The sequence below is a fragment of the Callithrix jacchus genome, chromosome 8 (assembly GCF_049354715.1).
Source record: "Callithrix jacchus isolate 240 chromosome 8, calJac240_pri, whole genome shotgun sequence".
Taxonomy (NCBI): Eukaryota; Metazoa; Chordata; class Mammalia; order Primates; family Cebidae; genus Callithrix; species Callithrix jacchus.
The window spans coordinates 53244350-53271805 of NC_133509.1; the positions used below are offsets into that span (position 1 = coordinate 53244350).

A 27456-nucleotide genomic window follows, 5' to 3' on the forward strand; every position below is an offset into this window, starting at 1 on the left:
GAGTTAAAAGGAGGCACATTTCATGTCAATGATGAAAACTATTTTGGAACATCTGCAAGTAATGAGCAGAAGAACAGCTGGCCTTGAGATATAGGGTGCTCCCTGCGGCTAAAAATATTCGCGAACAACCTGACCATCCATCAAGGGCACTATTTATGGAATTTCTGCTCCATTTTGAGGTTGGACTAGGATTTTCTGTTGCAAACAAGACAACCTGATTCAGGTTAACTAAGTAAGAATAAGAATTTACTAGAAGGATGCACTAAAGCTGGAGCCTGAGGCTTGGAAGTTGGGTAGGAACAGAGACCAAGGAAGAGAAAACAAGGTTAGGGCACAGTGCAGGAAGAGTCTAATTTGAATATAGTCTATAATATGACGTTTTCCCTTAAATAGGAAGAGAGTTTTAATGTCGGGTAGCCAAAGAAAGACAAAAGTCTATGTTGTTATTCTAAAGCTAGGTCAGTTCATAATGGAAGGATCCAGGTTGTCTAATTTTATAGATCTAGAAAAAAATGCAGCATCCAAACCATGCGTACCTCCTGTTTCCACATCTTGCGCAATGGTGTCCTAAGAGTACCTGAGGGATCCTTTTTCTCTTTTCTTCCTCTTCCTGTTTTTGTACCAAGCAAAAAAGTGTCCCTGCCTTTGCCCTTTATGTTTTTTTCCCCCTAAAATAAGATTAGATTTGAATTTGATTTAAGGTTTTTTTGTTTTCAGCCAAAGTGTTAGTCTTAAAATATAATTTCCTCTAAGGTGTTGTCAACCTTGCTGAAAATTACAAACTGAGTGAAATGCCACACTCTCTGAATATACAACGGTTTCTAAATATAGACCAACTGTCAATCTGGAAGAATATAATCAGAAAAGTCATATATGGTCACTCTATTTATATCAGTAAAATGACTTGATACTTTTTGAGATTGGAAAAAAATTGAGAAATACCACTAGCCAGTCAAGTGTTCAGAGAATTATTTTAATTGTTAGAACCTCCAGTAAAAATAAAGGGAAGCAACAGCAGACAATATTACTCCTTTCAGCAGTCTTTAAAAATTTCTAAAATCAGACTAGGTGTGAGTTCTGTTGACAGACGAGGCAGACAATAGAACTAACCCAAGTTTATGTTGGCTGATGAGAAGCTACCTAAGGCAGAAGACAGGGAGAAAAGGCTTGACTAGGTTCTTCATGAAAACCTAGAGCCTAAAATAACTTACGTTTGTTTTGCCTCTCTCACCCAAACTCTGAAGAAAGCTAGCTGGTGTTCATAAGGGACAATCTGACCTCCAGGTCAGATTAGGTTTGGCATTACCTGGGGTTTCTCCTCACTACAGGATGAGATTCACATGGAATCCCACAGAAGGGTACCCTGTTCCTGCCTGGCTAGTTCTCTGAACACAATTCTGGCTTAGAAACCCCTTCAGAGTTGTAAACAACTAAACTGCCCAGTAGTGGAGTTGAAACTATAGGAGAATATGATGAGAAAGATTGGGGCAGTTATTTGAACAATTCTAGAATTTTTCCCTCAACACATTGAATTATACATTTTCACACTTAACATGTGATCGTTGATCATTTTACCCTTGATTTTAGATAAAATTACTTGAACTTATTCTGGTCTCCTTTTAAAGTTGTTTAATTGCTTTGCTTTTAGGATTTAGACATCGCTTTAGAATTTAGACTTTGGAGGAAAGAAAGGTATAACCATACTAAAAGCATTATTTTGTATTTTAGGGTCATGGACTGGCCCATCCTACTGCTTCAGGGACAGCTCCGTCCCTGGCTCCGGAGTATGGGAGAGGGCAGGAAAACAAAATACTCTTTCTGTGTGTTTGACTTCAGGACCCCCTTCATCCTGGACACCCTATAGTGGTCCTCAGAGAACGTTGAAGATGTATACAACATTTCCCCCTTCGAATGTAGAGATCAACCTCTTTATCATGTCATGTTTACTTTAATTGAAGTAATACACACAGTTGAAAGAGATAAATAGTGCTCCTGAGCTTATAAACATCAGTGTCCTGCCCTCCCTGCTCTGGACACGTCTCTCTGGGGCATCTACTTTCAGCTCGTTCAGTATTCCTTACCACTTGTTTACAGTAACATATTAATACAATGCTTTTTAAAATTCTTTCTAGATTATGCATTATCTATTAATGTCCTGATAAAAAAATTTGCTTTTATTTCACTCTTCCCTGTCTTTTCTTCCCATCCTCCCAAAAGATTTGCCTCTATTTTATTTAACTATCTAATCAATATTAACTAATTCCACTGCTATAACTGTAACTCTTACTTACAAATGAGCCACATAATATATTCTGGCCAGGTAATTTATTATATTACTTTGGGATTTTCCAATAGTTAATAACTGCCTTGTTTGCTTAATTTTTTTGTGATCCAATCATTTATTCATTTTCAAACTTTCCTACAGAACTGAAAATCTCTCTGGTTGGCTTCAGTCACATGATCTGTTCTCTCAGTCTCATCATCTTAGAAACATCAGCCATCATCCAGGGAATTTTCATTGCCTTGCCCTAGAGTCCATGTTTATTTGATCTTACAGAGTTTTATTTTATTTTAATTTTTGCTGCTTTGGTTACACCTCACTTTGGTGGAACACATTATCTAGTAACTTTTACAGAAAAGATGCGTGTGAAGTAAACTTTTGTCTGCAAGTTTCCTAAATATAGCTTCACAAGTCATTCATACTTTACTGTAATTCTATATTGGAGATACTTTTTCCTTAGCTTCCTGAAGGCTTTCTACTAGCCAATGGTCTGGCTGTTGAGAAGTCTACATTCTGATTCCTTATCCTTTGCATGTGACTTGCTTTTATTTTGTGAAAGAAGCTAAGAGTGTCTCTTTTGCCCCGCTGTCTGAAATTCCATAGCGATGTGTCTTGGTGGGACTTCTTTTTGTTCTGGTATCTCACAGGAATGCACCTTAGAGTGGGTTTCTAATTTCTACTGTGATAGGGATTGTAGGTTCTTTCAATCAGGAAATGCTCATTTTTCTGCTTTGAGAAAACTTTCATAGCTTTTCTTTGTGAATTTCCTGTGATTTTTTTTAGTTCTTGTTCTCTGGAATTCCTCTCGGTTGGTTTTCTGATATTTCTAGTCAGTTTTTCATCTTCTTCCTTCTGGAAGAATTTTTCAGCTTAATCCTACAACCCTCTTCTTCTTCTTCTTCTTTTTTTTTCAAGATCAAAGAGTATTTTTCTTTTCCTTGGAAGGGATCCTTCATAGATACCAATGTAGCTGTTTCACGAATGTTAACTTCTTATCTCCGAGATGATTAATTATAAGATTTTTTTTTTACTTTTCTTTTGTCCTCTATAATCTTTTTTTCCTCCAAGTTCCTTTTCTCTCTTTTAACTTTGTTTCTGTAGTTCCTGTTAGAGACGCTCCTCAGCTGTCAGGTGGCCCTCGGTCTTCAATTGCATTCAGATCAAGTCAGGAAAAGCTGACTAGAAGCTGGCTGAGACTTGTTGTCTGTTATGCCTCACTTTTAGGTCATCTGGCAGAGAACTGAGCATTTGACTGGTGACCTCAAACCACAGTATGTTTCATCTTAACTAGTTTGGCTTCCCTAAAGAGTGATTCTCAAATTTGGGTGAAGGGTGGGAGGGAAAGCAACTGGGATTTCACTAATCAGGTTGTAAACTTTGAATTATTCTCTGTTTTCAGCAAGACTCTATCTCTTTGTTTGACAATGCCTGGTATTTCCAAAACCAGACCCTTGGTGGTTTGCTTTTCCACAAGCTAACCTTCTGATCTTCTGTAGTGTGGAGAAGGACAGTTCTGGCTGTGCAGGGCAGGGAAAGGAATCAGGGATTTGAATGTCCTTTTAAAGCTTACCACCAGTCAGTCCTGTTTTCAACCTATCTTCTGCCTTCACAGGTAGCTGGTACCTCCAATTCCAGGAACTTTCTTGAGATTCTGCAGCAGGAATTGGCTTTGTATTGATTTCTTCTTCTCCATTTTCTTACTCAAAGACCTGGGTTTTAAGTTTTTATTGGCTAAAAGCATCCACCTGCTTTTCTATTTCCAAAATATCAATTTATCTTCTTTGCTATCGGTTTCTCACTTATGGTCTGAGTCTTCGCAGATGTAAGCCTTTAAAAAAAAATCCCTTTGGGATGGGGGAGACAGAGATAAAAGTGTGTAAGTATTCAGTAGACCAATGAAATAGATTCTTTTTATTTATTTATTTTTCTTGGTACTCTTGATTGAAGTCAATTCTTAAAACAAAAATTTGAAAGACTATAAAAGGCATTTTTCCTATATGCATTAAAAATATTCAGAGGCCAGCTACTCGGGAGGCTGAGGCAGGAGAATTGCCTGAACCCAGGAGGCGGAGCTTGCAGTGAGCCGAGATCGCGCCATTGCACTCCAGCCTGGGTAACAAGAGCGAAACTCCGTCTCAAAAAAAAAAAAAAAAAACATAGTTAACGGAGCCCCCTAAGAATGTTAAAAGAGAAAATCCATTTTATTTGAATAGATACAGTGACCAAAGCTGCTTCTCTCAAATCAACATATAGCAGTTAGATGTCTCCCATCTGAAATTGGATAGCCCATTGAAATTGAACATGCCTTCTCCTAAATGTGTGGTGAGAATAAAAGCAAGAAAGAACCGCATGCGGTCGCTCACACCTGTGATCCTAACACTTTGGAAGGCTGAGGCGGGAGGATCTTTGAGCCCAGGAGTTTAAGACCAGCCTGAGCAACATAGTGAGACCTTGTCTCTACAAAAACTAAAACAATTAGCTAGGGATGGTGGCACATGCCTATAGTCCCAGCTACTTAGGAGACTGATGTGGGAGGATTACTTGAGCCCAAGGAGGTCAAGGCTGCCATGAGCCGTAATCATGCCCCTGTACTCTAGCCTGGGTGACAGAGACTACCAGTTCTTTTGCAAAGAACTGATCTTATGTAAGGTCTTAAATAAGACCTTAAAATTTAAAAGAAAAGAAGAAACATATAAAATACCTTAAAATTTAAAAGAAAAGACCTACATATGTTCAGTTCTTTTGCAAAACAGTCAACATCCAAAAAGTTTATTTTTGAGTCATCGTTAGTGGTGAAATTTCCTGCTGGAAACAGATTCACCTAAGTGATTATCTAGTAACTGTATCAAGGCAAAAGGTAAAGGTTGTAAGATGTAAATATTAGACCAAAACAGACTTTTTCAACAAACACACAATAATGCTGTAAGTTTGTAACAAAACAAAATTTTAAAAATTGAGGTAATGGGCTGGGTGCTGTGGCTCACGCCTGTAATCCCAGCGCTTTGGGAGGCCGAGGCAGGTGGATCACGAGGTCAAGAGATCAAGACCATCCTGTCAACATGGTGAAACCCCGGCTTTACTAAAAATACAAAAAATTAGCTGGGCATGGTGGCGCGTGCCTGTAATCCCAGCTACTCGGGAGGCTGAGGCAGGAGAATTGCCTGAACCCAGGAGGCGGAGGTTGCGGTGAGCCGAGATCGCGCCATTGCACTCCAGCCTGGGTAACAAGAGCGAAACTCCGACTCAAAAAAAAAAAAAAAAAATGAACACAACCATTTACACACCCTCATATCACACCATGAGTGATTCTTGAGTTTTTATTTGGTTGAATTCACCTTGTAGTTCCCTTTCCTGAGAAAATATACATTCAACTCATCTAGTCTATTATGTACATACAAGGGGAAAGGGTAAACAGGAACTCGGCTCCCTTGTTCTGCTCACATGAGCTGAAACCTGTACCAGCTGCATATTTCACAGACCCCAGAGGCTCACCTCAATTTTACTCCCATGATAAAGTGTCTCTAGCATTTGTCATGAGAGAAACTGTATGGCTAGAAATAGTTTAGAAGAACTGTTCATTGAGTCCACCATGAACAAGACACTGGTGTCACTGTTGACATCTTTGTGGCTAAGACGGAGAATGTGATTAATAGTTATCCAGGTGGATTCCTAGCTATTGAAACAGTCTGAGATAGTTGCATAATGATTAATGTTAAACTGGGGATACTTTCAAGTCATTTGGCTAAAAATGCAAAAAAAAATCCCATGAAAAGGTATCAGATTTACAGATGACAGGGCTGGAATTATTATGTATGATGATGTTATTAATATTAAAAATTATTTTGGCTGGGCATGGTGGCTCACACCTGTAATCCCAGCACTTTGGAAGGCCAAGGTGGATGGATCACCTGAGGTCAGGAGTTCAAGACCAGCTTGGCCAACATAGCGAAACCCCATCTCTACTAAAAATACAAAATTAACCTGGCATGGTGGTGGATACCTGTAGTCCCACCTACTTGGGAGGCTGAGACAGAAGAATCGCTTGAACCCGGGAGGCAGAGGTTGCACTGGGCTGACATTGTGTCACTTTAGTGCAGCCTGGACAACAGAGGGAAACTCTGTCTCAAAAGTAAAAAATAATTATTATTATATTTCAAATTATTTCAATGTGGAGACAAACTCAAAATGAAATTAGACACATTTCATTACCAAGGTAAAAGAGAAGCCTGACTTGATAGTAGTATGCAGGAAAAAAAGAGTTGGCAGTTTTATTTGGCCAAATTCCAATATCAGCTCATAGTACAGCACACTTGGGGAGAAGGGCAGGAGGCGAAAATGAAGGCTTTTTAAGAGTGTGTTGATGGAAGTATGTGCCCAGATCAAAAGAATAATCCCTCCAGACTCCAGTATAAGATCGATCACTGTTGGAATATTGTGTTCCCTCCTAGGTATCACATCTTAAGCAGACTTTGGCCAAGTATTATAGTGTTTCCAGGAGCAGGAAGAAGTTGGTGATAACTTTGAAAATACTTCTCAAAACAAATATATCAAGATTTGTTGATATATTTGGGAAGTTCAGTCTGGAGATAATTCAGACATACAGATGAGAATTGTTTTCAAATAGTTGAAGGATATGGGAGAGAGAATAGGCTAATTCTATATTGCTTCAGGAATCAAATGGAAACAATTAAATTCCATTAGAGAAATGGTTGGAAAATATGAGGAGGCTTCAGTTCAGTATGAGGAAGCCATTTCTAATAATGATTGTTGGGTAAAAATACATTCTGCTGCTGTGAACAGCCTGTAGCTGCCATGAGTGTTACAGAGGACATTCTTCCTTTGAGTTGACATTTGTGCCAAATCAGCTTTGAGGGCTTCTCCAGCCTTTAAGATGCAATAATGATAAGATGATCATCGGAAAAAACATCCCTCAGATGAAACAGTCACAGGCTGGCTCTGAGAACTGGCATTCAGATGATTGCAGCTCCCCGCTACTGCAAGAATATTGTTTATGGCTTCAGGTTGGCTCACTCCTCACCTGTAATCAAAGTTTATCCAGAGGTTAAGTTACCAGTTTTCCAGTGGGTATCTGGGAATTGAGGCTAGGAGACTAACAGTTGTATATGACCATAATAAAGCAAAAGACTGTTACAGAATGAGTAAATGTTCATTTTCTTCACTTACAGAACTTACATTTACTCTGTCCATTCCACTCACTACTGTCTTCATCACACACACAGAGACAAACATCTGATTCAGATATGCAGGTGCACCAGGCATGCACTCCACCATGTTGTGATCTCTTCAAGGCTTGTTTCTGTCCCCAGTCCTCCACAGTCCTGACTGTTAATGAATAGTTCATATGTGTTTGTTAATAAATATACCTTCTTTAAAATTAAAAAAAAAAATATTCAGAGGCTTCTGTAGTTTCTGGTATCCAATACTCTTTTCCAAACACTGTTTATCTGCCTCTAGGGAAAATGAAAATGACAAACATAGTCAAAAGCAGATGTGGGACTGTCTGGAACAGTTAGAGACGAATAGAAGTTGAGGTCTGGAATATGCACATGCTGTGTGCACATGAAGGGTTGTCCTAGGCAGAAGGAGAACAAGGGGCAAAATTAGGGACACTGGCTTCTGTGAAGCAATGACTAATTCGAGGAGCCTTCATGTAGGAGAAGCCTGTTGGTGGACTATACATCCTGCTTCCAAACAGAGGTCTGAAGGAGAGAAAGTTCGAATTGGCGATGACCTCATCCTTGTCAGCGTGTCCTCTGAAAGATACCTTGTAAGTACCTCATAATACAAGAGTGTTTTGTTTTCAGAAATTTTTCCTTTAGGAATAGATGGCCATGAGGAACTGAGCCACAACAGGTTGGATAGAATAAGATGCTTTTACACATGTACAGTTGACCCTTAAACAATGTTAAAGGTGGATGCCAACCCCCTGCACGATAAAAAATTAAAGTGTAACTTTTGACTGCTAAAAACTTAACTTTTGATAGGAAATAGCCTACTTTTGATAGGAAACAGCCTAATTCTGATAGGAAACCTTACCAATAATGTAAATAGCCTGTTAAAGCACATTTTATATGATATATGCATTATATATTGCATTTTTGCAATAAAGTAAGACAAAAGAAAATGTTAAGGAAATCATAAGGAAGAGAAAGTATATATACTGTCTATTAAGTGGAAGTGGATCATCCTAAAGCTCCTCATCCTTGTCATCTTGACATTGAATATGAGGAAGAGGAGGAAAAGAAGGGATCAATCTTGCTGTCTCAGGGGTGGTAGAAGCTGAAGAAAATCCATGTATAAATGGATCCGTGCAGTTCAAACTCGTGCTGTTTAAGAGTCAACTGTACTTGAGGAATGATTAAATACTCTCCCTTGCCATATAATCATGGTACCTGGAACTGATCTGTTATACTTCTAGATTATGGTTCTGTGTCCAGCAAACTTTTCGAATGCTCCAAGCACTATTTGCACATTAACTCCCATTATTCTGAATTTATTACATTGTTTAGCTCTTGTTTAGTGAAGAATAAGCAAGAAAGGATGGAATACAGGAAAATAAGCTTATGTTGGAGAAGGAAAATATACAATGTTTCAGGGCATGTATTGTAGATGGTAGAAGACTCAGGTGAGATTTTGCAGCTGGGGGTGGGTAATAGACAAGCACCATTTTTATATCAGCTACTTGGCTGGGGGTGGGGATGCCTGAAGATGAGAGAAATGTCAGAGAAGCTTCTCACTGAGCCAAATGAAGTAAAATCTGTAGGCAGGTTTTACTTTGCCTAGGTCAAATGTCGGGTAATTTTTCTCATTTGTGAGTTACCTTATCTACAAAGATTGGACATTTTATGAGTTGGTGTTGAATCAGCTCCAGCTGAGGGCATAAAGTCAACACATGTCTGCCATCTCTGTAGCTGAATAATTACTCACCCCAGAATAAAGTATCCCACTTCGAAGTTGCTTCTAGATCAGGTGGAGAAATCTCCCACAGGCTATCTAGAAAGAGCCAGATGACAGTAAGGCTGTTAAATTTAATCCTTGAAGTTCTAGGTGAGCTGTTTCTGTCAGGACTGGACTGGTGATTTAAAGGATGTCTCATTTCTGTTTCTGCTGCAGCATCTCTCAGTATCAAATGGTAACATACAAGTGGATGCCTCCTTTATGCAAACACTCTGGAATGTACATCCTACCTGCTCAGGAAGTAGCATCGAAGAAGGTGTGCTTTTTTTATATGCATTTAGCCCTGTGCCTGCCTGTCTCTCTTGTGCTATATACATTGACATTTTCTGCTACTTCCCAGATCTCACCTGAATCTCTTGGTACACAGGTAGCCTGATTTTAGCTCATTTGAATTTCTTTCTCTGAATAAAGTATGGATTACTTTCTGTCCTAACTTCCAGTTACATGAGCATCCCTGAACTTATTTTTTAATACCGTGGCACCCACTATTATTTTAGTACTATGTGCATTCAGGACTTGGGTATGTACCTTTTCTCTCTCCCTGAGTTTCCACATTTTTATTTTTGCTTACTAGTTGTAAGTATAAAGACCTCAGCGCCTTCAGTTTTAGAAGAGAGTGTTTGCCAAGAAGGTGACATTGTTTATATTTCTCCCTATGCATCTCTCCATGCAGGTGAAGCACTTACTCTATCATAAAAGTGTTTGGTCATTTGTTTTTACTTGTATTTATGGAAGGCCATTTTAACATAATAAGTGAAATTATTTTTCCCTTGGAAATAAAGTCATCCAACATTGTTCAACATATTTCATGGAATCAAGCAAAGTCAACACATCTTTCAAGTTGTGTAATAAATGTCCTACCCTGACCTCACACATAGGTAATATCACAGCTGAGAATAATAATCAGTTGTCAGTGATCTGTGGGCTATTGTGTTATATTTTGGCATTTTATAGCAAGATCAGAATTTTTAAAAATACTCATCACAGGCTTTAGCCCTATTAAAGGCTAGTACTTTCAAACTGGGAATGCCCTCTATGTTATGATGTTTGAAAAAAAAAGGGAAAACTGAGAGTTGTCCAGGTGATACCCCAGTTTCAGAATGCATGATGGCTAAACTTAATGCTCAGGAAAAGACAAATTGTTAACTGTTTTGGCAACAGGTGGAAGGCTTTAAAAGGTAGGATGTGTTGGTGGGAGTGTAAATTAGTTCAACCATTGTGGAAGACAGTGTGGCGATTCCTCAAGGCCTTAGAAATAGAAATTCCATTTGACCCAGCAATCCCATTACTGGGTATATATCCAAAAGACTATAAATCGTTCTACTATAAGGACACATGTACACGAATGTTCATTGCAGCACTGTTTACAATAGCAAAGACCTGGAATCAACCCAAATGCCCATTGATGATAGACTGAATTGGGAAAATGTGGCACATATACACCATGGAATATTATGCAGCAATCAGAAATGATGAGTTTGTGTCGTTTGTGGGGACATGGATGAATCTGGAGAACATCATTCTCAGCAAACTGACACAAGAACAGAAAATGAAACACCACATATTTTCACTCATAGGCGGGTGATGAAGAATGAGAACACATGGCCACAGGGAGGGGAGTACTAAACACTGGGGTCTATTGGGGGGAAAAGGGGAGGGCCAGTGGGAGGGGGAGGTGGGGAGGGATAGCCTGGGGAGAAATGCCAAATGTGGGTGAAGGGGAGAAAGGAAGCAAAACACACTGCCATGTGTGTACCTACGCAACTGTCTTGCATGTTCTGCTCATGTACCCCAAAACCTAAAATGCAATAAAAAATTTAGAAAAAAAAAAAAAAAGGTAGGATGTGGTTAGCCCTCTTCCTTTGTGCCCAAATTAACCCACCCTCCTAAGTCTATTGTCAGTCAGTCTCTTTCTATTAAGAATCAAGGAACTCTGGATTTAAGTCTTTCCCAAGAAAGTTTTGACTCAATCTTCTTCATGTTAAATTTTTTATTTTTACCATAGGAATAAAATTATTTCTTGATTCCAACAAAGGGCTTGTGGAGATTAATTAAAGATTGTTTGCAAATCATGTCGAAAGGTCATTATAAAAGTGTTGAGTGCCCTTGTAATATAGTCTGGATAACTCATCACTTAAGTCATCTGGCTCTGTAGAAAATGTCCTTCGGCATCCATGTTGAGAAACCCACTTCAGCCCTTAAGAATATAAGTGATCTTCATCCTGATGCTGCTTTCCTGACTATGGCCCTGATACATTTCAATTAAGAAAAGTCGTGATGCACCAGCACTTGGCAGTGTTCTCAGTGTGAGTAGGATATTGATTGAAGGAGCCCAAGAACTGTAAAGGATAAACTCCAAATAGGGCATAGCTTCACCATCATGAGATGAATGAGAGTTTAATCAAGAGCTTGGTCATGGAGGGCTTTAATTTTCTTAAAAAATTAGCTGTTAAAAATCTCCCTAGAGCATCTCATGAATCATTTTTAATGCAGAGAAGAATATAACTCAGAATATCAGTACAGTAAGTTACAGGAAAATTGGAAGGAAAGTTCTGAATATTTGAGGGAATTTTAGAAAAACTTGTCTAGGTGAAAAAAACTGAACTAATATCAAACTGTCACTATACAAGATTCACTAATAATACCCTTTTCTCCTCTGGCATGATTTCTCATTCTTACTGTTTTAATCCAGAACCCAAAATAGCTTAAGACAGCCCCTAACATGATCTAATTATGTGATTTTCTTTCCTTTAAAAATTCTGACACAGAAATTGGGTATATTAAGTTCATATGTCTCCTGAGAACAAAGTAGCCCAGAGAATTTCTTATTTCAGAGGAATAACAAGTCCCATTTCTTTGTGCAAGTTAAATCTCAGACGGGAGCCCCTCTCCTGCTACTATGTTCTTTTAACTAAGGCTCAGCATTTATTTGAAGACAAATGGATGATCATATCCTTGAAGTTCATTTTCCTTTCCATCTCTGAGCCCCATGACTATTGAGATTTCTTTTCTTATTCTGAAAGCTAAGTGCTTTCTGGTAAAAGCATCTACACTTGTTCACTCAGGGATGCTGGAGAGTAATTCTGCTTTCCCTTTATGCTGTAGGAGTAGCAATGAGATTGTTTTGTTTGTTAAATGTATTTGAATATTGGCTTCCCCTAAAGGTTCTTAAGAATGATCTGCTACCCACTTCCCAGCACCTTTCTTTCCCATGACTGCCGTTTTATTTGGATTTGTCTGCAAAGCATACACAGTGAGATTGTGGATATTTATCCAGAAATTTGGTATTTTGTGTATTTACATCCTAAGCAACCGGAAACTACTAACATTAGCAACTTAATTTTCCTTTTGATTTTTAATTATATCAATTGACACACTATTTTCACCTTACTTTTTGATGTTGGACTTGCTCACCTCTGAAGCCCTATTTAACTTTCAACATTAGAATTGTTTTGACTTACCTGTCTTTTCTGCCTGAGGCCTGAATTCATGGAATATGTAGTTATCAAAATGTGTCTCTCGGTATTTTCTGTAACTGCCTCAGACCTGTGTGAATTTACCCTTTTTAAATATGCCATTCTCTATATTAAATTTCCCATCATTTACAGTAGAATATAATTCTCTTATAGGATACCTGCTTGGTGGGCACGTAGTACGTCTTTTCCATGGTCATGATGAGTGTTTGACAATACCATCTACAGACCAGAATGATTCCCAGCACAGGTAAGCCAATAGCTTCATTCTTCCCTAGCTGTTTCCAGTCTCAAGTGACTCAAACTAAAGAGTTTACATTTGTATTTAGCCGCAGATGAACTCTGTATGTGTCAGTAAATTGACACACCTTCCTCCAGCCATGGGTTCCAGTTTGCAAAACAGAAACGGCAGTTCAGCTTGCTCACAGGAGGGGGTCTGTACACATGCTGTACTTAGGCAGACAGTTCTCTAATGCTTCCAGATCCCTTCATTTTCTTTGGCTCTGCACTTAAACAAATTATTCACCAGGCTCTTCAAAGCCAAATCATCTCTATTCCCGCTTCATGTACTAAGTAAATAAGGTGAACTTTGTTGATTTGGTTTTGTTTATTACTAGATAGCATTAGAGAAACTAAATGATGTCCAACAGGAGCTGGATTTAGCAGAGGGTGGTGCCAAGGGTGCATTTAGAGGGCGATGTGTTCTTGTCCTTATACTTGACCTCTTCATGAATGCCTTTCAAAATTTCAAAACCATGAGATGGAGGATGTGAATTCAGGTCTTAAACACATTCTGAAGAGTGATTTGGTATTCTGTCATCAAAGGAACAGAACATAAAAACCTTGGCCTTGTAACGATAGAAATCTGACATTTTAAAAATCAAACCTCAGATCCAAACTAGATTGAATTTAGGACAGCAGTGAGTCTGATCCAGTGTTAATGTTTTCTTTTCCTTTTGTGTAATACCTACAGGAACCTTGTCAATTGCATTTCTCTTGCTTCATTAGAAACATGGGCTCACAAGTCTTCACATCTTGGAGATTATGTAGGTCAGGCTCCTGCCAAAGGTCACACATTGGCTGATTTCAGATGCAAGCCTAGAAGCCAGAGTTGCTGACTCTCCATCGGGGATCATTTACTATTTGATATACTCAAGGACCCACAGAAGCAATGAGCTTGAATGTATTATTATGGACCTTAGAAAGCACCCATTGGCAATGTGTATCTTTTATAGTTCTGAGTCTCTTCCTACTTGCTGTCTACTCTGAATACCCCTTCATAGGAACCAGATGTGACCCAGAAGGGTGCCTAGGACACATAAAACACAGACCTATGTAAAGTGCTGTGCTTAATTCACTCATTGCCTCCCTGGTACTGGTCCAGCAGTTGATAATTATCTCTGAGTAGGGAGGTTAGGTCGACCTGATTTCCCATCGAAGTGAGGGTTCTCTACCCTGTTATGTGGTCCTGTTCACTTGTGGTTTGCCTTTTATTCAATATTGAAGCTATACAGTAACCCTTTTACTGTCGCTTTTACATCATATTCTGCTGCATCAAGGGGAAGGTTTGCAGGTGGATGAAGAACTGAAATATTGTGAGTTTGGCAGGGTTATCTGTATCTAAGATGGAATACGTCAGAACTTTCCTAGTTCATTCTTTCTATTCCTGTTCTACATTTAAGGATAGGAATTTGGAAAAAATGAAGTATTTACCATGTGCATGCCCCCACCCATGTGCACACACCTGTCATCAAAATTAGAGCCAAATTAGAAACAGCTGGGCAGAAACTATGCTACTTAGAAGGTTAGTCATTTGGTGAACATTCCTGTCAAATAATTCAGCACAATTCTGCTTAGAAGGAAAGGCTCAGCAAGTGTTTGAAAGGATATAATGGGGATGGTGAGGTAGCTGGAGAGGAGTTTTTACAATGACCACACTGGAACAGACATGTATGCCATCATTTAAATAAACATGAAGATGCCCTTTCTTTAGCCCAGGATTTCATAGGCTTTAATTTGTGTTTTGGGGAAAAAATATCAATAAAAGTAAGGCTTATTTTATAAGCAAGCATGAAGGGTTTGAGACTGGGGCAACTGAGCAGCTGTTCAGCACACTGGAACTTGAATTTTCCTATCAACTAGTTTCTCGACCAAAACAGGATGCCTTGGCGTTATTTAATGTCTAGGTAAAGGGAGTGATAAGCCTTGTCTTTGTCTTCTGTTGTCAGGTAAATCCTCAGAACTGGCCAGGATGGCCAGGAACACCAAAATCTGGGGGAGCATGATAGAATAGGAAATAGCACACTGAAAGATTCCAGTAGCCACTAAGGCATGCAGGCATTCCATTGCAGTGGTGCTGACTCTGTAGAAGAAATCGTTTCAGTCCCTGTAAATCCTGAGAGCAGCCAGGCTATGTGGAAAAACTGTCCCAGAGTGGAAACCCAAGATTAACCCTCTGACATTTTGAGCTCTGAGCCTTGGCTTTGCCTCTGGCTTGTCAAACACCCTGGGATAAGTTACTTTTAACTTATTGAAGCTAAGGCTAAGCTGTCAGCCAGGCTTTCAAAAGCACCTCAGCTTGCCACCCACTCTACTCCTCTCCTTGGAATTGTTTTAGAGAACAAGAACAAGTTGTTTCAACCTCAGTAACCTCGCAAGATTAAATGAAGTAAGCTGCCCAAATGTCACAGGTGGGAAGAACAAACCTTCACAAATCCTTCAGATGTTGGGGTAGAGAGTCTTCTAGTACAAACTCCAGCACTGTTTAACCTGTGACCTAGGTGAGCCACTTCACCTTATTCTCCTGAAGGGATCCTTTCAGCTTGCACTAGAAAAGGAAAAGCATCAGTGAGAATCTCAGCAAATTCTCCTAAGGGGCTAGGAGTTTGGCACAGACAGTATCATTTCCAATCTAGGCCTGGTACAGAGACACCTGGGGTGTTAGGAACACTAAAGCAATGTTGAATTTTCTTCCTAATATTTATTGGGCATCTCCTGATAACATGTACATTAAAGAAAGATTGAGAAATATCCTCTATAGTCCCACCTTCCAGAGGTAACCACTGTTAATGCAGTGTTTCATTGTTTTGCTATACCATTAATGTGTTCCTCTCTGCATGTTTCTAAACATTTATAAAAAACACTTTAGGCTGGGCATGGTGGCTCCCACCTGTAATCCCAGCCCTTTGGGAGGCCGAGGCAGGCAGATCACGAGGTCAAGAGATCGAGACCATCCTGGCCAACATGGTTAAACACCGTCTGTACTAAAAATACAAAAATTAGCTGGCCGTGGTGGTGCATGCCTGTAGTCCCAGCTACTTGGGAGGCTGAGGCAGGAGAATCGCTTGAACCTGGGAGGCAGAGGTTGCAGTGAGCCAAAATCACACCACTGCACTCCAGCCTAGTGATAGAGTGAAACTCAGTCTCAAAAAAAAAAAGAAAAGAATAAAAAAAGAAACCTTAAAATTTCACAACATTCTATGATGTAAATACCCTTATCAGATAAGCAAACTTGAGACACAGAGTTGAAGGGATTTGCCCAAGGTCACACAGCTAACATCTCCAAACCGAGGTCTGTCTAACTTCCAAGTTCATATTTTGAATCAACTCATAATTACACTACTTCTCCAAAAAAAAAAATAAGTATACATTTTCTTTTCACCACTGTTGATGACCTCTTGTCTCTAAAACCTAGATCAGGATTCTTCTGGAGTTGGATCAGTTCAATTGTGACAAATACAAATTCTCTACAGTGGAGGTAGAGTTTTAAGTTAGTGAATGTAAATGCAGTTAAATAATCAGCTTTGATCAAAGGTCACAAGATTTTCAAAAAGTGGTTGGATTCAGTATACCAGGTAATCTGGGACCACTGTTCTTGAGACATGCTCTTAAACTGTGATACTTATTTAATTCTGTATAACCTGTGATCTAAAATTTTAAAACTGAGGCTTCATTAATCACTGGAAAAAAGATCAGAAACCCAAGTTGAGAGACATTTCACAAAATATCCAACCAGTATTCCACATAACTGTCAAAATCATGAGAAACAAGGCAAGACTGAGAAAGTATAACAGGTCAGAGGAAACAGGAGACATGGCTGCTAAACGTAGTATGGTATCCTGGATTATATCATGGAACCGGAAAAAGTTTATGGGAAAATTTAAGCTGAAATCCAAATAAAGTCTTGAGTTTAGCTAGTAATGACATACTGGTATTGGTTTCTCAGTTTTGACAAATGTACGTTGGTAATATAAGAAGAAAACATTGGGAGAAATTGAGTGTGATAATACAGGAACTCTCTGGACTATCTTTAGTAACTATTCATAAATCTAACATTTTTCTAAAATAAAAATTTTATTTCAAAACACATTAAAAGATTCTAAACATGGGAAAGGAAGCAACAGTACAATAGTAAAATTGTGAACACTGTAACAACTGAGCATAAAGCTTTGTTCCAAGCGTCCTAGAATAATGAAAATGAGTTCACACGGTGTCAAATATGTGTTTTTAAAGTACAAATACATTTTTTAAAAATACAAAACTACATCAAGGAGCTTAACCTGAAGGAACTGGAGCATTCTGTGTCTGTTGTCATTGTGTAACTGGGCTAATGTGACTCCTGATGTAGAAATGGAGATGTTCTTTTCCTACCTTTTCCTTGTATACCTGATGATGCATAAATTTCTATGATATGGATGTGGTGAGCAGTTCTCTCCCCTCTAGCTGTTTTGATCCCTCCTGAGAGAGAGAGAAACTAGGAAACTGTCCTCCCTTTTATTCTGGCTTTGTATTCTGCTGACTCCAAAAGGGCTCAGGCAAGCTTGGTTCCTGAACAGCCTCTGCAGGGAGCTGTTCTTAACCGGGGTGCTGATCAGTGTCATGTAAGTAGGAGCTGATTTCCAACTCTGCTCACAGGAGGATATTCTACGAAGCTGGGGGAGCTGGGACTCGAGCCAGGTCTCTGTGGAGAGTGGAACCCCTTCGGATAAGGTAATGGAGGGCCTGGGAGTGCTCTTTTCAAGATTAGTTTCTTTTCTAATACAGTCTATTCATTCCACATCACCTGACAAACTCTTACATGTCCTTTGACTAGAGCTAAGTTCTGAGATTTCTATGACTTTGTTTTTAAAGAATGATCACACACACACACACACACACACACACACTACCAAAGCCACTGTTTTGACTCAGAGGCTAGCTGGCTCTCCTGTGCTTTCAGTAGCTGACTATAAAAGAAAAGCTCAGACAAGGCCACCAAAACCCATCCAAGTTCTCCCATTTGTTTTATTTAACAGGTTCTCTGGAACCCAACTAAGTCTTCTCTCTCCTCTCAGTAGTTTTGTTGTCCCCAGTGGACAGTTAGCTTTAAATGGCACACAGACATGTAGTCAAGATGGTGTAAGATAAGGAAGATGTAAACTTCACTGGAAATGTAGCTGTGAAGAAAAAGATACTTACTAGAACTTTTCAGAGGCAGTTTTGTCCCTTGATGGAAGGAACAGAAGGCTAAGACTTGCCAACCACAAGCTTGAATAACCTAGGGTGGTTGTTTAACTTCAAACCACTGATGGGGGATCACTTTGAATTCAGGACCTTTATTGGGCTGAGAGGGTTTGCAAGTTATGCTAGAGCTAAACTGCTTGAAATGAGAGAGGAGGGTTAAGTATCACCCTCTGCTTTTCCTTCTCTGCCTTTCCCTCTAGTTATTTCTGCTCAGTCTCTTCCTGAATATATCTTCAAAACAAATCTCTCTCATGCAGGGTATATGCCCCCAAGGGAATATGAGGACTTCTCTTACACTATACACACACGTGCACACATGTTTTTTCTGAGAAATTGGTAGCTGATGGTTTAAGGAATATCAATTTTAAGAAGCACACACTTAACTGACTTGAAGCAGTTGCATCCTCTTTCCAAACCCATTAAAAATCTGAGAGTAATACGCTTGTTCTTAGGACATTAGGACTTGATTCTTGCTTAATAGACTTTTTAAGAGGTCAAAAGAGGTATGTATACATACTTCTGGTTATGTTATGATTGCTTGTTCATTTCCCCAGAGACTAAATATGAAGAATTTAAGCCTTTTATCAATGTGATTTAGATTTATTGATGCTTCAAAAAGTTGGACAAAATGGAGAGTTGTTTTAAATTTTGACAAATATCTCTTAAACATATTCTTAAGAGATAAGCATTTTGCATATGAGCAAATTTTTTAAAAAGATAAATTTTCAGTTAGATAATTCAGTGGATAATTTGTTCCCTAACACTTACCGTAACTTTTGCTGAGTGCTGATCTTTTGATGAAGGACCATGAAGAGGACAGCATTCAATATGAGGTCTCACTTGCCTCAGTCCTCACTGTTTTACTTATTTTCCATAGAATTTATCTTTTTTTAATGTAATGCAGTGTTGATTTATTACACTTGTTTACTGTCTGTCTTTGGTAAGTGTAAGCTGTGCAGGTGTTTTACTATTTCCCTTGAAGACAGGACTCTTTGTGGTAGTAACGTGTTTTAGTTCAGATGGAAGATTTGGAAAGGCTTTCCCAGAAACAAGTTTCCATTCAAAGACAAGTTTACTGTTGATTTCTGATTATTTTCTTCAAGACCTTTCAGTGGAGAGATGGAGAAATTGGAAACTTGGGACTTCCCGTTGTATGAAACCACTGACCTGCTTTCAAGATCATTCCTTGTTGCTGTCATTAAGAAGAGCATTTTGCTGGGTTGGAGGCAGATGTGGAATCCTGCAGCAAGCCAGGATCCTGGTGCATTTTCCCTTAAGGATGGACACCATAAGGGTTATAAGTCCACTAGCATATGTAAGAAAGCACAGGATAAATACTGATAAGGACTTATTTTTGTATAAATGCAATCTCTTGTCTGTTTCATCTGCTCAGCTGGAGTGGCAGTAATATCAGATGGGGCCAGGCTTTCCGACTCCGGCATCTCACCACAGGCCACTACCTGGCTTTGACAGAGGACCAAGGCCTTATACTTCAAGACCAGGCAAAGTCAGACACCAAGTCCACAGCTTTCTCTTTCAGGGCATCAAAGGTAAGGTATGATAAAGTGGCCTTTGACCCTGTTCTAAAAGTGAAAACTCAGAAATGTCCAGGTAGAACTATAACTGGAAAAGAAAGTAGGCTGGAACAAAGTGAAACTGGAAATTTGACCTAAGATAAACACTTTCTTCTTTTATCTTTTGAATTGAGTTCATGGAGGAATGTGTGCCTTGAAAGAAGTTTGAAGTCTTGAGCAAAAGCAGACAGTGGAAAGTCTTAAATGCAGGGATCACAGGAATGGACATTGTTGCTCAAAGGCTAATGGAAACTATTGTTGTTTAATGCATTCTGAGTTGTCTTTAATAATTTCCAAGTTATATTCTTCACTCTTTTAAAGCAGTAGTAACATGGAGGCATGAGTTTCAGAGCTACAATTGTTTAAATGAAAAAGGTGATTTGTTAAAGTTGTTTTTAAAGGTTTAAATTTAAAAGTAAGAGTTTTAGTGCTTTTTTTTTCTGGTGGAGTCTTGCTCTGCTACCCAGGCTGGAGTGCAGTGGTATAATCTTGGCTCACTGCAACCTCCACCTTCCAGGTTCAAGCAATTCTCCTGCTTCAGCCTCCTAAGTAGCTGAGATTACAGGTGCATGCCACCATGCCTGGCTAATTTTGTATTTTTAGTAGAGACAGGGTTTCACAATGTTGGCCAAGATGATCTCGATCTCTGACCTCATGATCCACTTCAGCCTCCCAAAGTGCTGGGATTACAGGCATGAGCCACCACACCCAGCCTCAGTGCTATATTTGTTTAAATTTTTTTAAATGATGCAGAGAAGACATTCTGGACATGACCTCATCTTGCAGTTATTGTTATATGACAAAATTTACTAGTATTCCTCATTACTTTCCTTAGCTATCCCTGTTCCCCAGATCTCTTAGCTTTCTCCTATCCATCCCAAACCTTCATGAAGAACGGATCCTCTAGGAGTTGGGTTAACCTCAAGTGAATGGCTTTACCATCTGATGTGTATGTAGAAAACTATTTTTTTTTTTGAAACCTTCACCTTTAATGTTTGGCCAGGCTTTGACTCTGTCCAGCTGAGCTGGATCTAGTTGAATGGTCAGAATTGCATGCTGAGCTAACTTCTGACAGACAGTTGGATGGTCTGTCACTTTGAGTGTTCTGAAAAGATCATGCAAGCATGAGAAAGGCTCTGTACAGATGTATGCATAGTTGTCAGGAAGTCTGCACTTCCTAAGAGTATAGCTCAATATCTCCTCTGAGAGTTTCACCTTTAGTTTCATTCTTTGCTCTTTTCCAGAAATAAATCCTGATGTGTGTTCTCACCATGATTTCACTCAAGGGTTATTGAGGATTCTGTTCATGTAGGACTAGGTATGAGGCTAACAGCTGAATTTTCTATGGTGCATTTCTGCTTCCTAATGCACCTGAAGAAAACAGTCAGCATTACTCTTCTCTGACGCTGGGCTTCAGTCTGTTCCCCCTCATTTTGTGCTCCTATGGTCTTTTTAGGCAGAGAAACTCTTCGGCCTGTAGTTTTTTTCTCTTTAAAATTGCCCTATATCAGAATTACGCTTTTTTCATACTTTTATTTAAAATATTAAAAGACATGAGCTTCCTCTTTATATTTTCCTATCTCTCAAATGTCATCTTCCATCTGCTTCTCTTCCAATGGCTATTGACTCTGATTTCATTCTGGTTTTCTGAGCACATCTTCCTCATGTTGCCGTCTTTTTTTTTTTAGATTCCCAACACAAGAGGGATTCTTTAAATTCAAATTTATCTCTATTTAATAAACATTTTTACCTCCAGGAAGTGATTTAGAGCAGTGCAACTTTCTAAAAGGATAAGTGAAACAAAGCAACATAAAAGTCCTAAGAACAGAGACTGGGACATAGAGTGGGGGCTTGAGGGTAGGTGAAAGTAGAAGAGGGAGGTAGAAGACAAGAAATGACTCATCATGGCTAATGACCAAGCAAGTGTTTTTCTAAGAATGCCAATTTGGCCCTTTCCTTATTTGAGTATTCTACCCCTTTCTCCTTGACCCACTCAGGATATGCTGCTGGGGATAGAATAATGACCTCAAGGTCTTTACCATTTCAAAAAGGGGCTTTTCTTATAGCACAGCATTAGGCGGCCTTCCAGGCAGCTGGCAGTATCCTATTCCAAGGAGATTCTTCCATTCTATTCCATTCTTGGCTCAGCCTTGTGGAGCATGGCTCAGCACTGTGCTGTGGTCTCTGGGGGAAGCAAGAAAAGCTCAGAGCCCCATAGAAACCTTGTAACACTCCTTCCACTCGGCACCACTTCTGGTCTCTGAATATATTTCCCTTCAAAAGACCCATTGCTGTCTCCCCAAGTTCCTCCATTTCCATGTATGGGAAGGCAAGCAGTGTATGGCTGGAAAATCATCATGGTACCGTGGGGGCTATCGGCATAGCAGAGCTGGAGGTAAAAGTCACCCATGAGTCGCATTGTCCTGTGCACTTGGCAGTGTGGTTATATTTCACTGGAGTCACTATGCTAGAGATTTTAAATAACTCTCCATTCAGTAGTATTCAACCCAGCTACCTTCATTTCAGTTTGAAAGGCACTGAAGTTAAAATGGCCTAGGCTCTACGACAGGCCAAGATATGGCTGTGTTCCCACCTGATGGCAGGGTCTCTTTGGGACATTGTGTGGGCAGGGCTTTGGCACCTTAGACTGTGAAGCCGCACAATAAGGAAGACTGTGTGAAGAACACATAGCTCTGTCATACACCATCCAAGTAACTCTGCAGGGAGAGTGCTGGAGGGCCCTAATTTATCTGGGCTTCCATAAACCTGCTTAGTAAGCATATTCTTGCCTTGTTCAACATGGGTTTTTCTTAAATGCACTCTCTAGTGTGCTTCCCCTCCATGGGCACAAGTGACAATACTCAGCAGAAAGAGGTTTGGGGTTCTGTTTCTCAACAATGTAAGGGCATTAAATCATCTGGCCAGTCCTTGCCTGTAACAGGTGTTTTGTGACAGAGAAGACAGAAAATGGTAGCCTGAGATAGCAATTCAGGATCTTTGGGGTGACACAGGAGTTGGAAAGGCTGAGGGAGAGGTGGAGACAGTTAGTTATGTGTTATGGGACTGGGGCAGAGGGCAAGGAAACAGGGTGATCCTCTCCATATGTTGGAGTTTCTGAAAAAGAGATTCTTGGGAAGAGCACTTTTGGGGCTTCAGTCAGGTGTTTTGGGAGGACATTGGGTGTGCTGGGCCGTGAGTCATTTGGTAATGATGAGCTTCTCAGGCCCACATTTTCTGTTAGGTTGCATTAGCCTGTGATAGCTCTGAGTACTAAAGTGGGGGGCCACTGAACAGCTGCAGGTGCATGCTAACATCCTGAGCAGCCTGCCATTACCAGGAAGATGGCAGTTGCCCCAATGCACCTTGTATGTGCATGATAAGATGGGAGTGTGATTGAGCCTTGCTGAAAGGTGACCAAGTCCAAAAACCAGCTGCAGTTATTGGCCCAGCCTGGCTAAAATGAAATCAAACTGAAGACTTTTAGCAGACTGTACAAATCACAAAGAATAAAGATCAGGATGTGATCTTGATCCTTGTCCTCCTTCCCCCACTTCAGCAGATGATGCAACTCAAATTGGAGGGCCAGAATGTAGTGTTACTTCTAAAATGTACCATCCCAGGCTTATCCCTTTGATCTGAGAGTGCTGTTGTGGGAGACACAGCCTGGCTCAAAGTTAGCCTAGATCTGGCCTTCACTCTCACCTGCTCCCTATGAGCCCTGAAACACAATTCTTAATCAATTTGCACCTTATTTGAAGTCTGTCATTAAAGATGGTTCAGACCTGACAGCTGTCTGCCCTTCAGTTGTATCTCTTGCCACTTGCCTGAGGTTTCCTTGAGGTCCAGCATACTAAATATTTATCAGTCTTGGAACATATTTTTTAATCTAAACCACCACACTTGTGCCTAGAATGCCTTTTGCCCTTTTGTGCTCTACCATGGTGAGCATCTTCTCGTGCTTTCAGGCAGGTGACAAGTGCTCTTTTTGAGAGGCAAACCTACTCATGCATTCTCAAGGCCATCACTTCCTTGACTGGGAGCCCCTGGATGACAAGGACCACACATAACCCATCCTACTTGATTTTTGCATCCAAGAATCTCTTGTAGTAAGTTTGAAAATTGCTTACTGAAGGATTATATCAGTGTGGTCATACATTGAAATAGTGAATCCATTTCATTCCAACCTCCATAGTCTTCATAGAAACATCCTGCCATCCTTGTGTAATTATTTTGCTACTGTAATCTTTCCCCAGGACACATCCAATGAGAAAGATTCATTTTATTTTGAAGATCTAAGTCAAATTTCTATGAACTTGATTTCACATCAGTTTTCCATGGTCTTGACATTGCAAGGCCATTCCCACAAGGATTTCAGATAATGTGATTTAATATTTACTCTGGCACGGCAATATTGTCTGTTTAGATGTCATGTCTCAATGTCAGTTTACAGCATTGAATTTTTTTCAGGGAAGGGTGAATTAATAATGTTAAAGCAGGCCTTACTACACATAGCCACTTTAAAAGTGCATTAAAAAGCTATTTTAAATGACTGCACCGTGCATCTTGAATGACTGGGATAGAATCTCAAATGTTGCCTTTTTCATTGTGTAAGGACATAGAGCTATCATTATTCCCAATCAGAGAAAAAGTTTCCTCACTGTATAAAAACTTAAATTCAGTTTAGTAAATATTTATGAAACATCTACTATGTGATGAGCAATGTTACTTCCTCCCTACCTTTCACATACCCTTTAACCTCAGCAGCCATGGCGACCCTAACCAAGGTGACAGCTGTGCTCATGGTGCGTCTGTCTCTGAAACCCTGGTGCAGAAACAGCACTGTTTTTGCCAGTCCCCTTGCTTGCTCCGTTTTCTCACTGAGTTATCCACTGGGGGAAGGGAGGTTATAGAGCAAAGGGGAGAAGGGGAGAGGAGAAAATATGGATAGTAAGATTCAAATGCCTGAAGACAACATCATTTACTGTATCTTCATTTTAAATAAAATCAACAAAGGATTTTTAAACTTTAAATTGATGTGCTTTCCCTAGTGTTTACTGTTCAAAGTGAGCCAAATAGAGAGTCGGTCAAGAAAAACTTTGGCTTTGAAGTGGAAGAAGCCTTGGTTTGGACCCTGGCTCTGCCATATGCTGTTCATATGTTTTGTAAAAAGAGGGATTTAAAGAAGTGTGTCTTGAAAGATTGCTGTGAAAATTAAATGAGACCAGGAAGATGACTTGGGTGTTTTCTTATCCATAAAATGGAAATAGTGCTATTTATCTCAAGGTGATGGTGCAAGGGTTAACTGAGAAATACGGAGAAAAGAGCCCAGTACAGTGACTTCTGCTCAAGAAATATGCCATCCCCAATAAGGCAGATGAATCTGCTTCCCAGCATGTCATAAACGGAGGAAGGTATTCCTCTTCTTCCCACACAAAGCTTGGGGCCAGCTAGACTCCTATCAGTGTCCTGCAGTGTATGGTGTTTAAGGGCAATACTAAGATCTCAAATTCTAGATTACAAAGTCTTAAGGGGGCTATATGGATATAGAAACAAACCCAAAGGTGATTCCTTAAGGTTTCTCCAGAGACACCTGGAAATAGTGGGCTAACCAGGAGTTTCTTGAAGGCTTACCCTATAATCCATGAATGAGGTCTGTCTTTCCATATCCACTTTTCCTCTGAAACATTTCTGGGTGCCTCCAGTCCTATATTGTAAAAGGTACTTTGTTATCTGCCAACACAGGGGGCTTAATTGTATTAAATAACACATTTCACTCTAATTAGTCAGCATAAATTAGAATCTACTCCATTCCATGTATCATCCTAGATACTAATGGCATAACATACAATTTAACAATCTCCAACCATATTTCTTGTCAGCCCATCATTCACATTGATGTTGGAATGATTATTCTAAGATGCAACTCTTGTATTTCAGTGGCTTTCCATTACCTACACTAGCTTTTCCCAAGAGGCAGATAATAGTGGTAGGAAATAAGCAAAATTCTGCATTAGAGTTCTATAGGTCATTTTGACTTTTTCATTGATGCTGCTGTTTTGTTTTTACCATAGGACTAAAGAGCTTATACTGTTGTAATATTCCCTTTGACTCTTAGAAGATTCAGTATTTGTCCACGGTCGTGTTTTCCCCACATGAAGTCTGTTAACATTGTGAGCTTGAGAAGCATGAACCTGTACAATAGAGTTCAGATTCCTTAATTTTTGCTCATCTCTCTGTCTGGATTCCAGCATTCTCCTTGCTGTGTGGTGCCCCTTTTTTTAGAATGCCAATCCTTTCCATATTCCCCTTCAGTCCTCTCTCCCCTGGCTGCATTTCAGGTAGAAATTCTTGCATAAAACCATCTTTAACTCCCCTGGTAGAGTTGTTTTTTCTTCCAAACTCCAATTGTACTCTGAATATAGACCATACCACCTCGGTGTGCTTATTGATTTATGTGTATAACTCTTAAAATTCATATGAACCCAAAGCCATTTTCTAATAATAGTATATGTTTTCAACTTTTTCTTCATATTAACCTTTAAGCAATTAAACTATTGGTAAAATTAATTACTTAACTGTGCTACTAGTGATGATAACCATTCAGATAATTCTGTTCAAATGAATGATATCTGGCTTTGGAATTGTACCTGATTTTGGATTTTGTTCCATTACTTACAACTATGTGGCTTTGAGCAAGTTGCTCAAACTCTGCAAGCCTCAGTTTTATCATCTACAAAGTAGGATAATAAAAACTGCAGGGCCATTGAAAGATTTAGAGAAAATGTAAAGTGTCATGTATGATGCATACCACTTCGTAGGTCTTTGGCGAATTTACATGATGGCATTTTCATTGTAAAGTACTTAGCACAATACCTAATTCAAACCAGGCACTGGGCAACTATTGGGTCTAGTTTCTTTCTTCATCCTTCGAGGAATATTAAACCAATCTGGAGAGTAGCAACTTGATCGTCTCAGCCAAATACTAATATGATAATTATGATATGGTCATGAGCATTTCCTTAATAAGCTGTCAGTGGAGGCAAAATCATTACTGCTCTTTAACACATACTAGGCCAGGTAAACTCTTCCTTCTTAGAATCAGCTTATCATCTAATATAAACAAGGTTCATGCTGATAAACGGATACAGATTGAATGCCTGCAGAACAATAAAACAGTAACAAAGGATTTGCAACCAATTTTAAGCAGAGCACTTTGTGAAATACAAAGACAAATCCCAGTTTTACACCCTTGGAGTTTTCAGTCTGACATGGGTCAGCTAGTATACCAACAACAAAATACATGTTTTCTAAAATGTAGATTTTATTATTCAGGTATGATGAAGCCAAAAAATCAGGAGACAATCAGCACTGAAAAAGAACACTCATTACTTACAGTTTCCAAGAGGAATGATCATGCCATACCACACAGGGCCACATGGAGAAGCAGCAGGATCCGCCAGGAGGCAGAGAGAGGGGAAACGGGGGGGAAAGAGCCTTTTCATGGTTTCCATGGAAAGGGATGGGCTAGGCAGGATACAAAGGCTTAGGGCTGGCTACTTTGAATAATTTCAGCAGGCTCTGGAGCATTAGTTGTCTGGTACCTGCCCTGGGGAAATTAGGCTAGAGGAATGGTGGTCCAGAGGGTACA

The 27456-nt window shown here is 39.6% G+C and overlaps 1 protein-coding gene across 14 annotated transcripts in view; it reads left to right on the forward strand.

Moving 5' to 3' along the window:
- RYR3 (ryanodine receptor 3) overlaps positions 1 to 27456 on the forward strand; it is a 572638-nt gene that overhangs the window by 237349 nt on the left and 307833 nt on the right. For all 14 annotated transcript variants that reach the window (XR_013521058.1, XM_054240576.2, XM_054240580.2 and 11 more), the window contains 5 exons: positions 7957 to 8069; positions 9416 to 9515; positions 12889 to 12982; positions 17647 to 17721; positions 19628 to 19784. Coding sequence is in view for 13 of the 14 variants with exons in the window: in XM_054240576.2 (XP_054096551.1) it covers positions 7957 to 8069; positions 9416 to 9515; positions 12889 to 12982; positions 17647 to 17721; positions 19628 to 19784 (539 nt within the window). In the remaining variant the exon portion in view is untranslated. The remainder of the gene's footprint in view (positions 1 to 7956; positions 8070 to 9415; positions 9516 to 12888; positions 12983 to 17646; positions 17722 to 19627; positions 19785 to 27456) is intronic.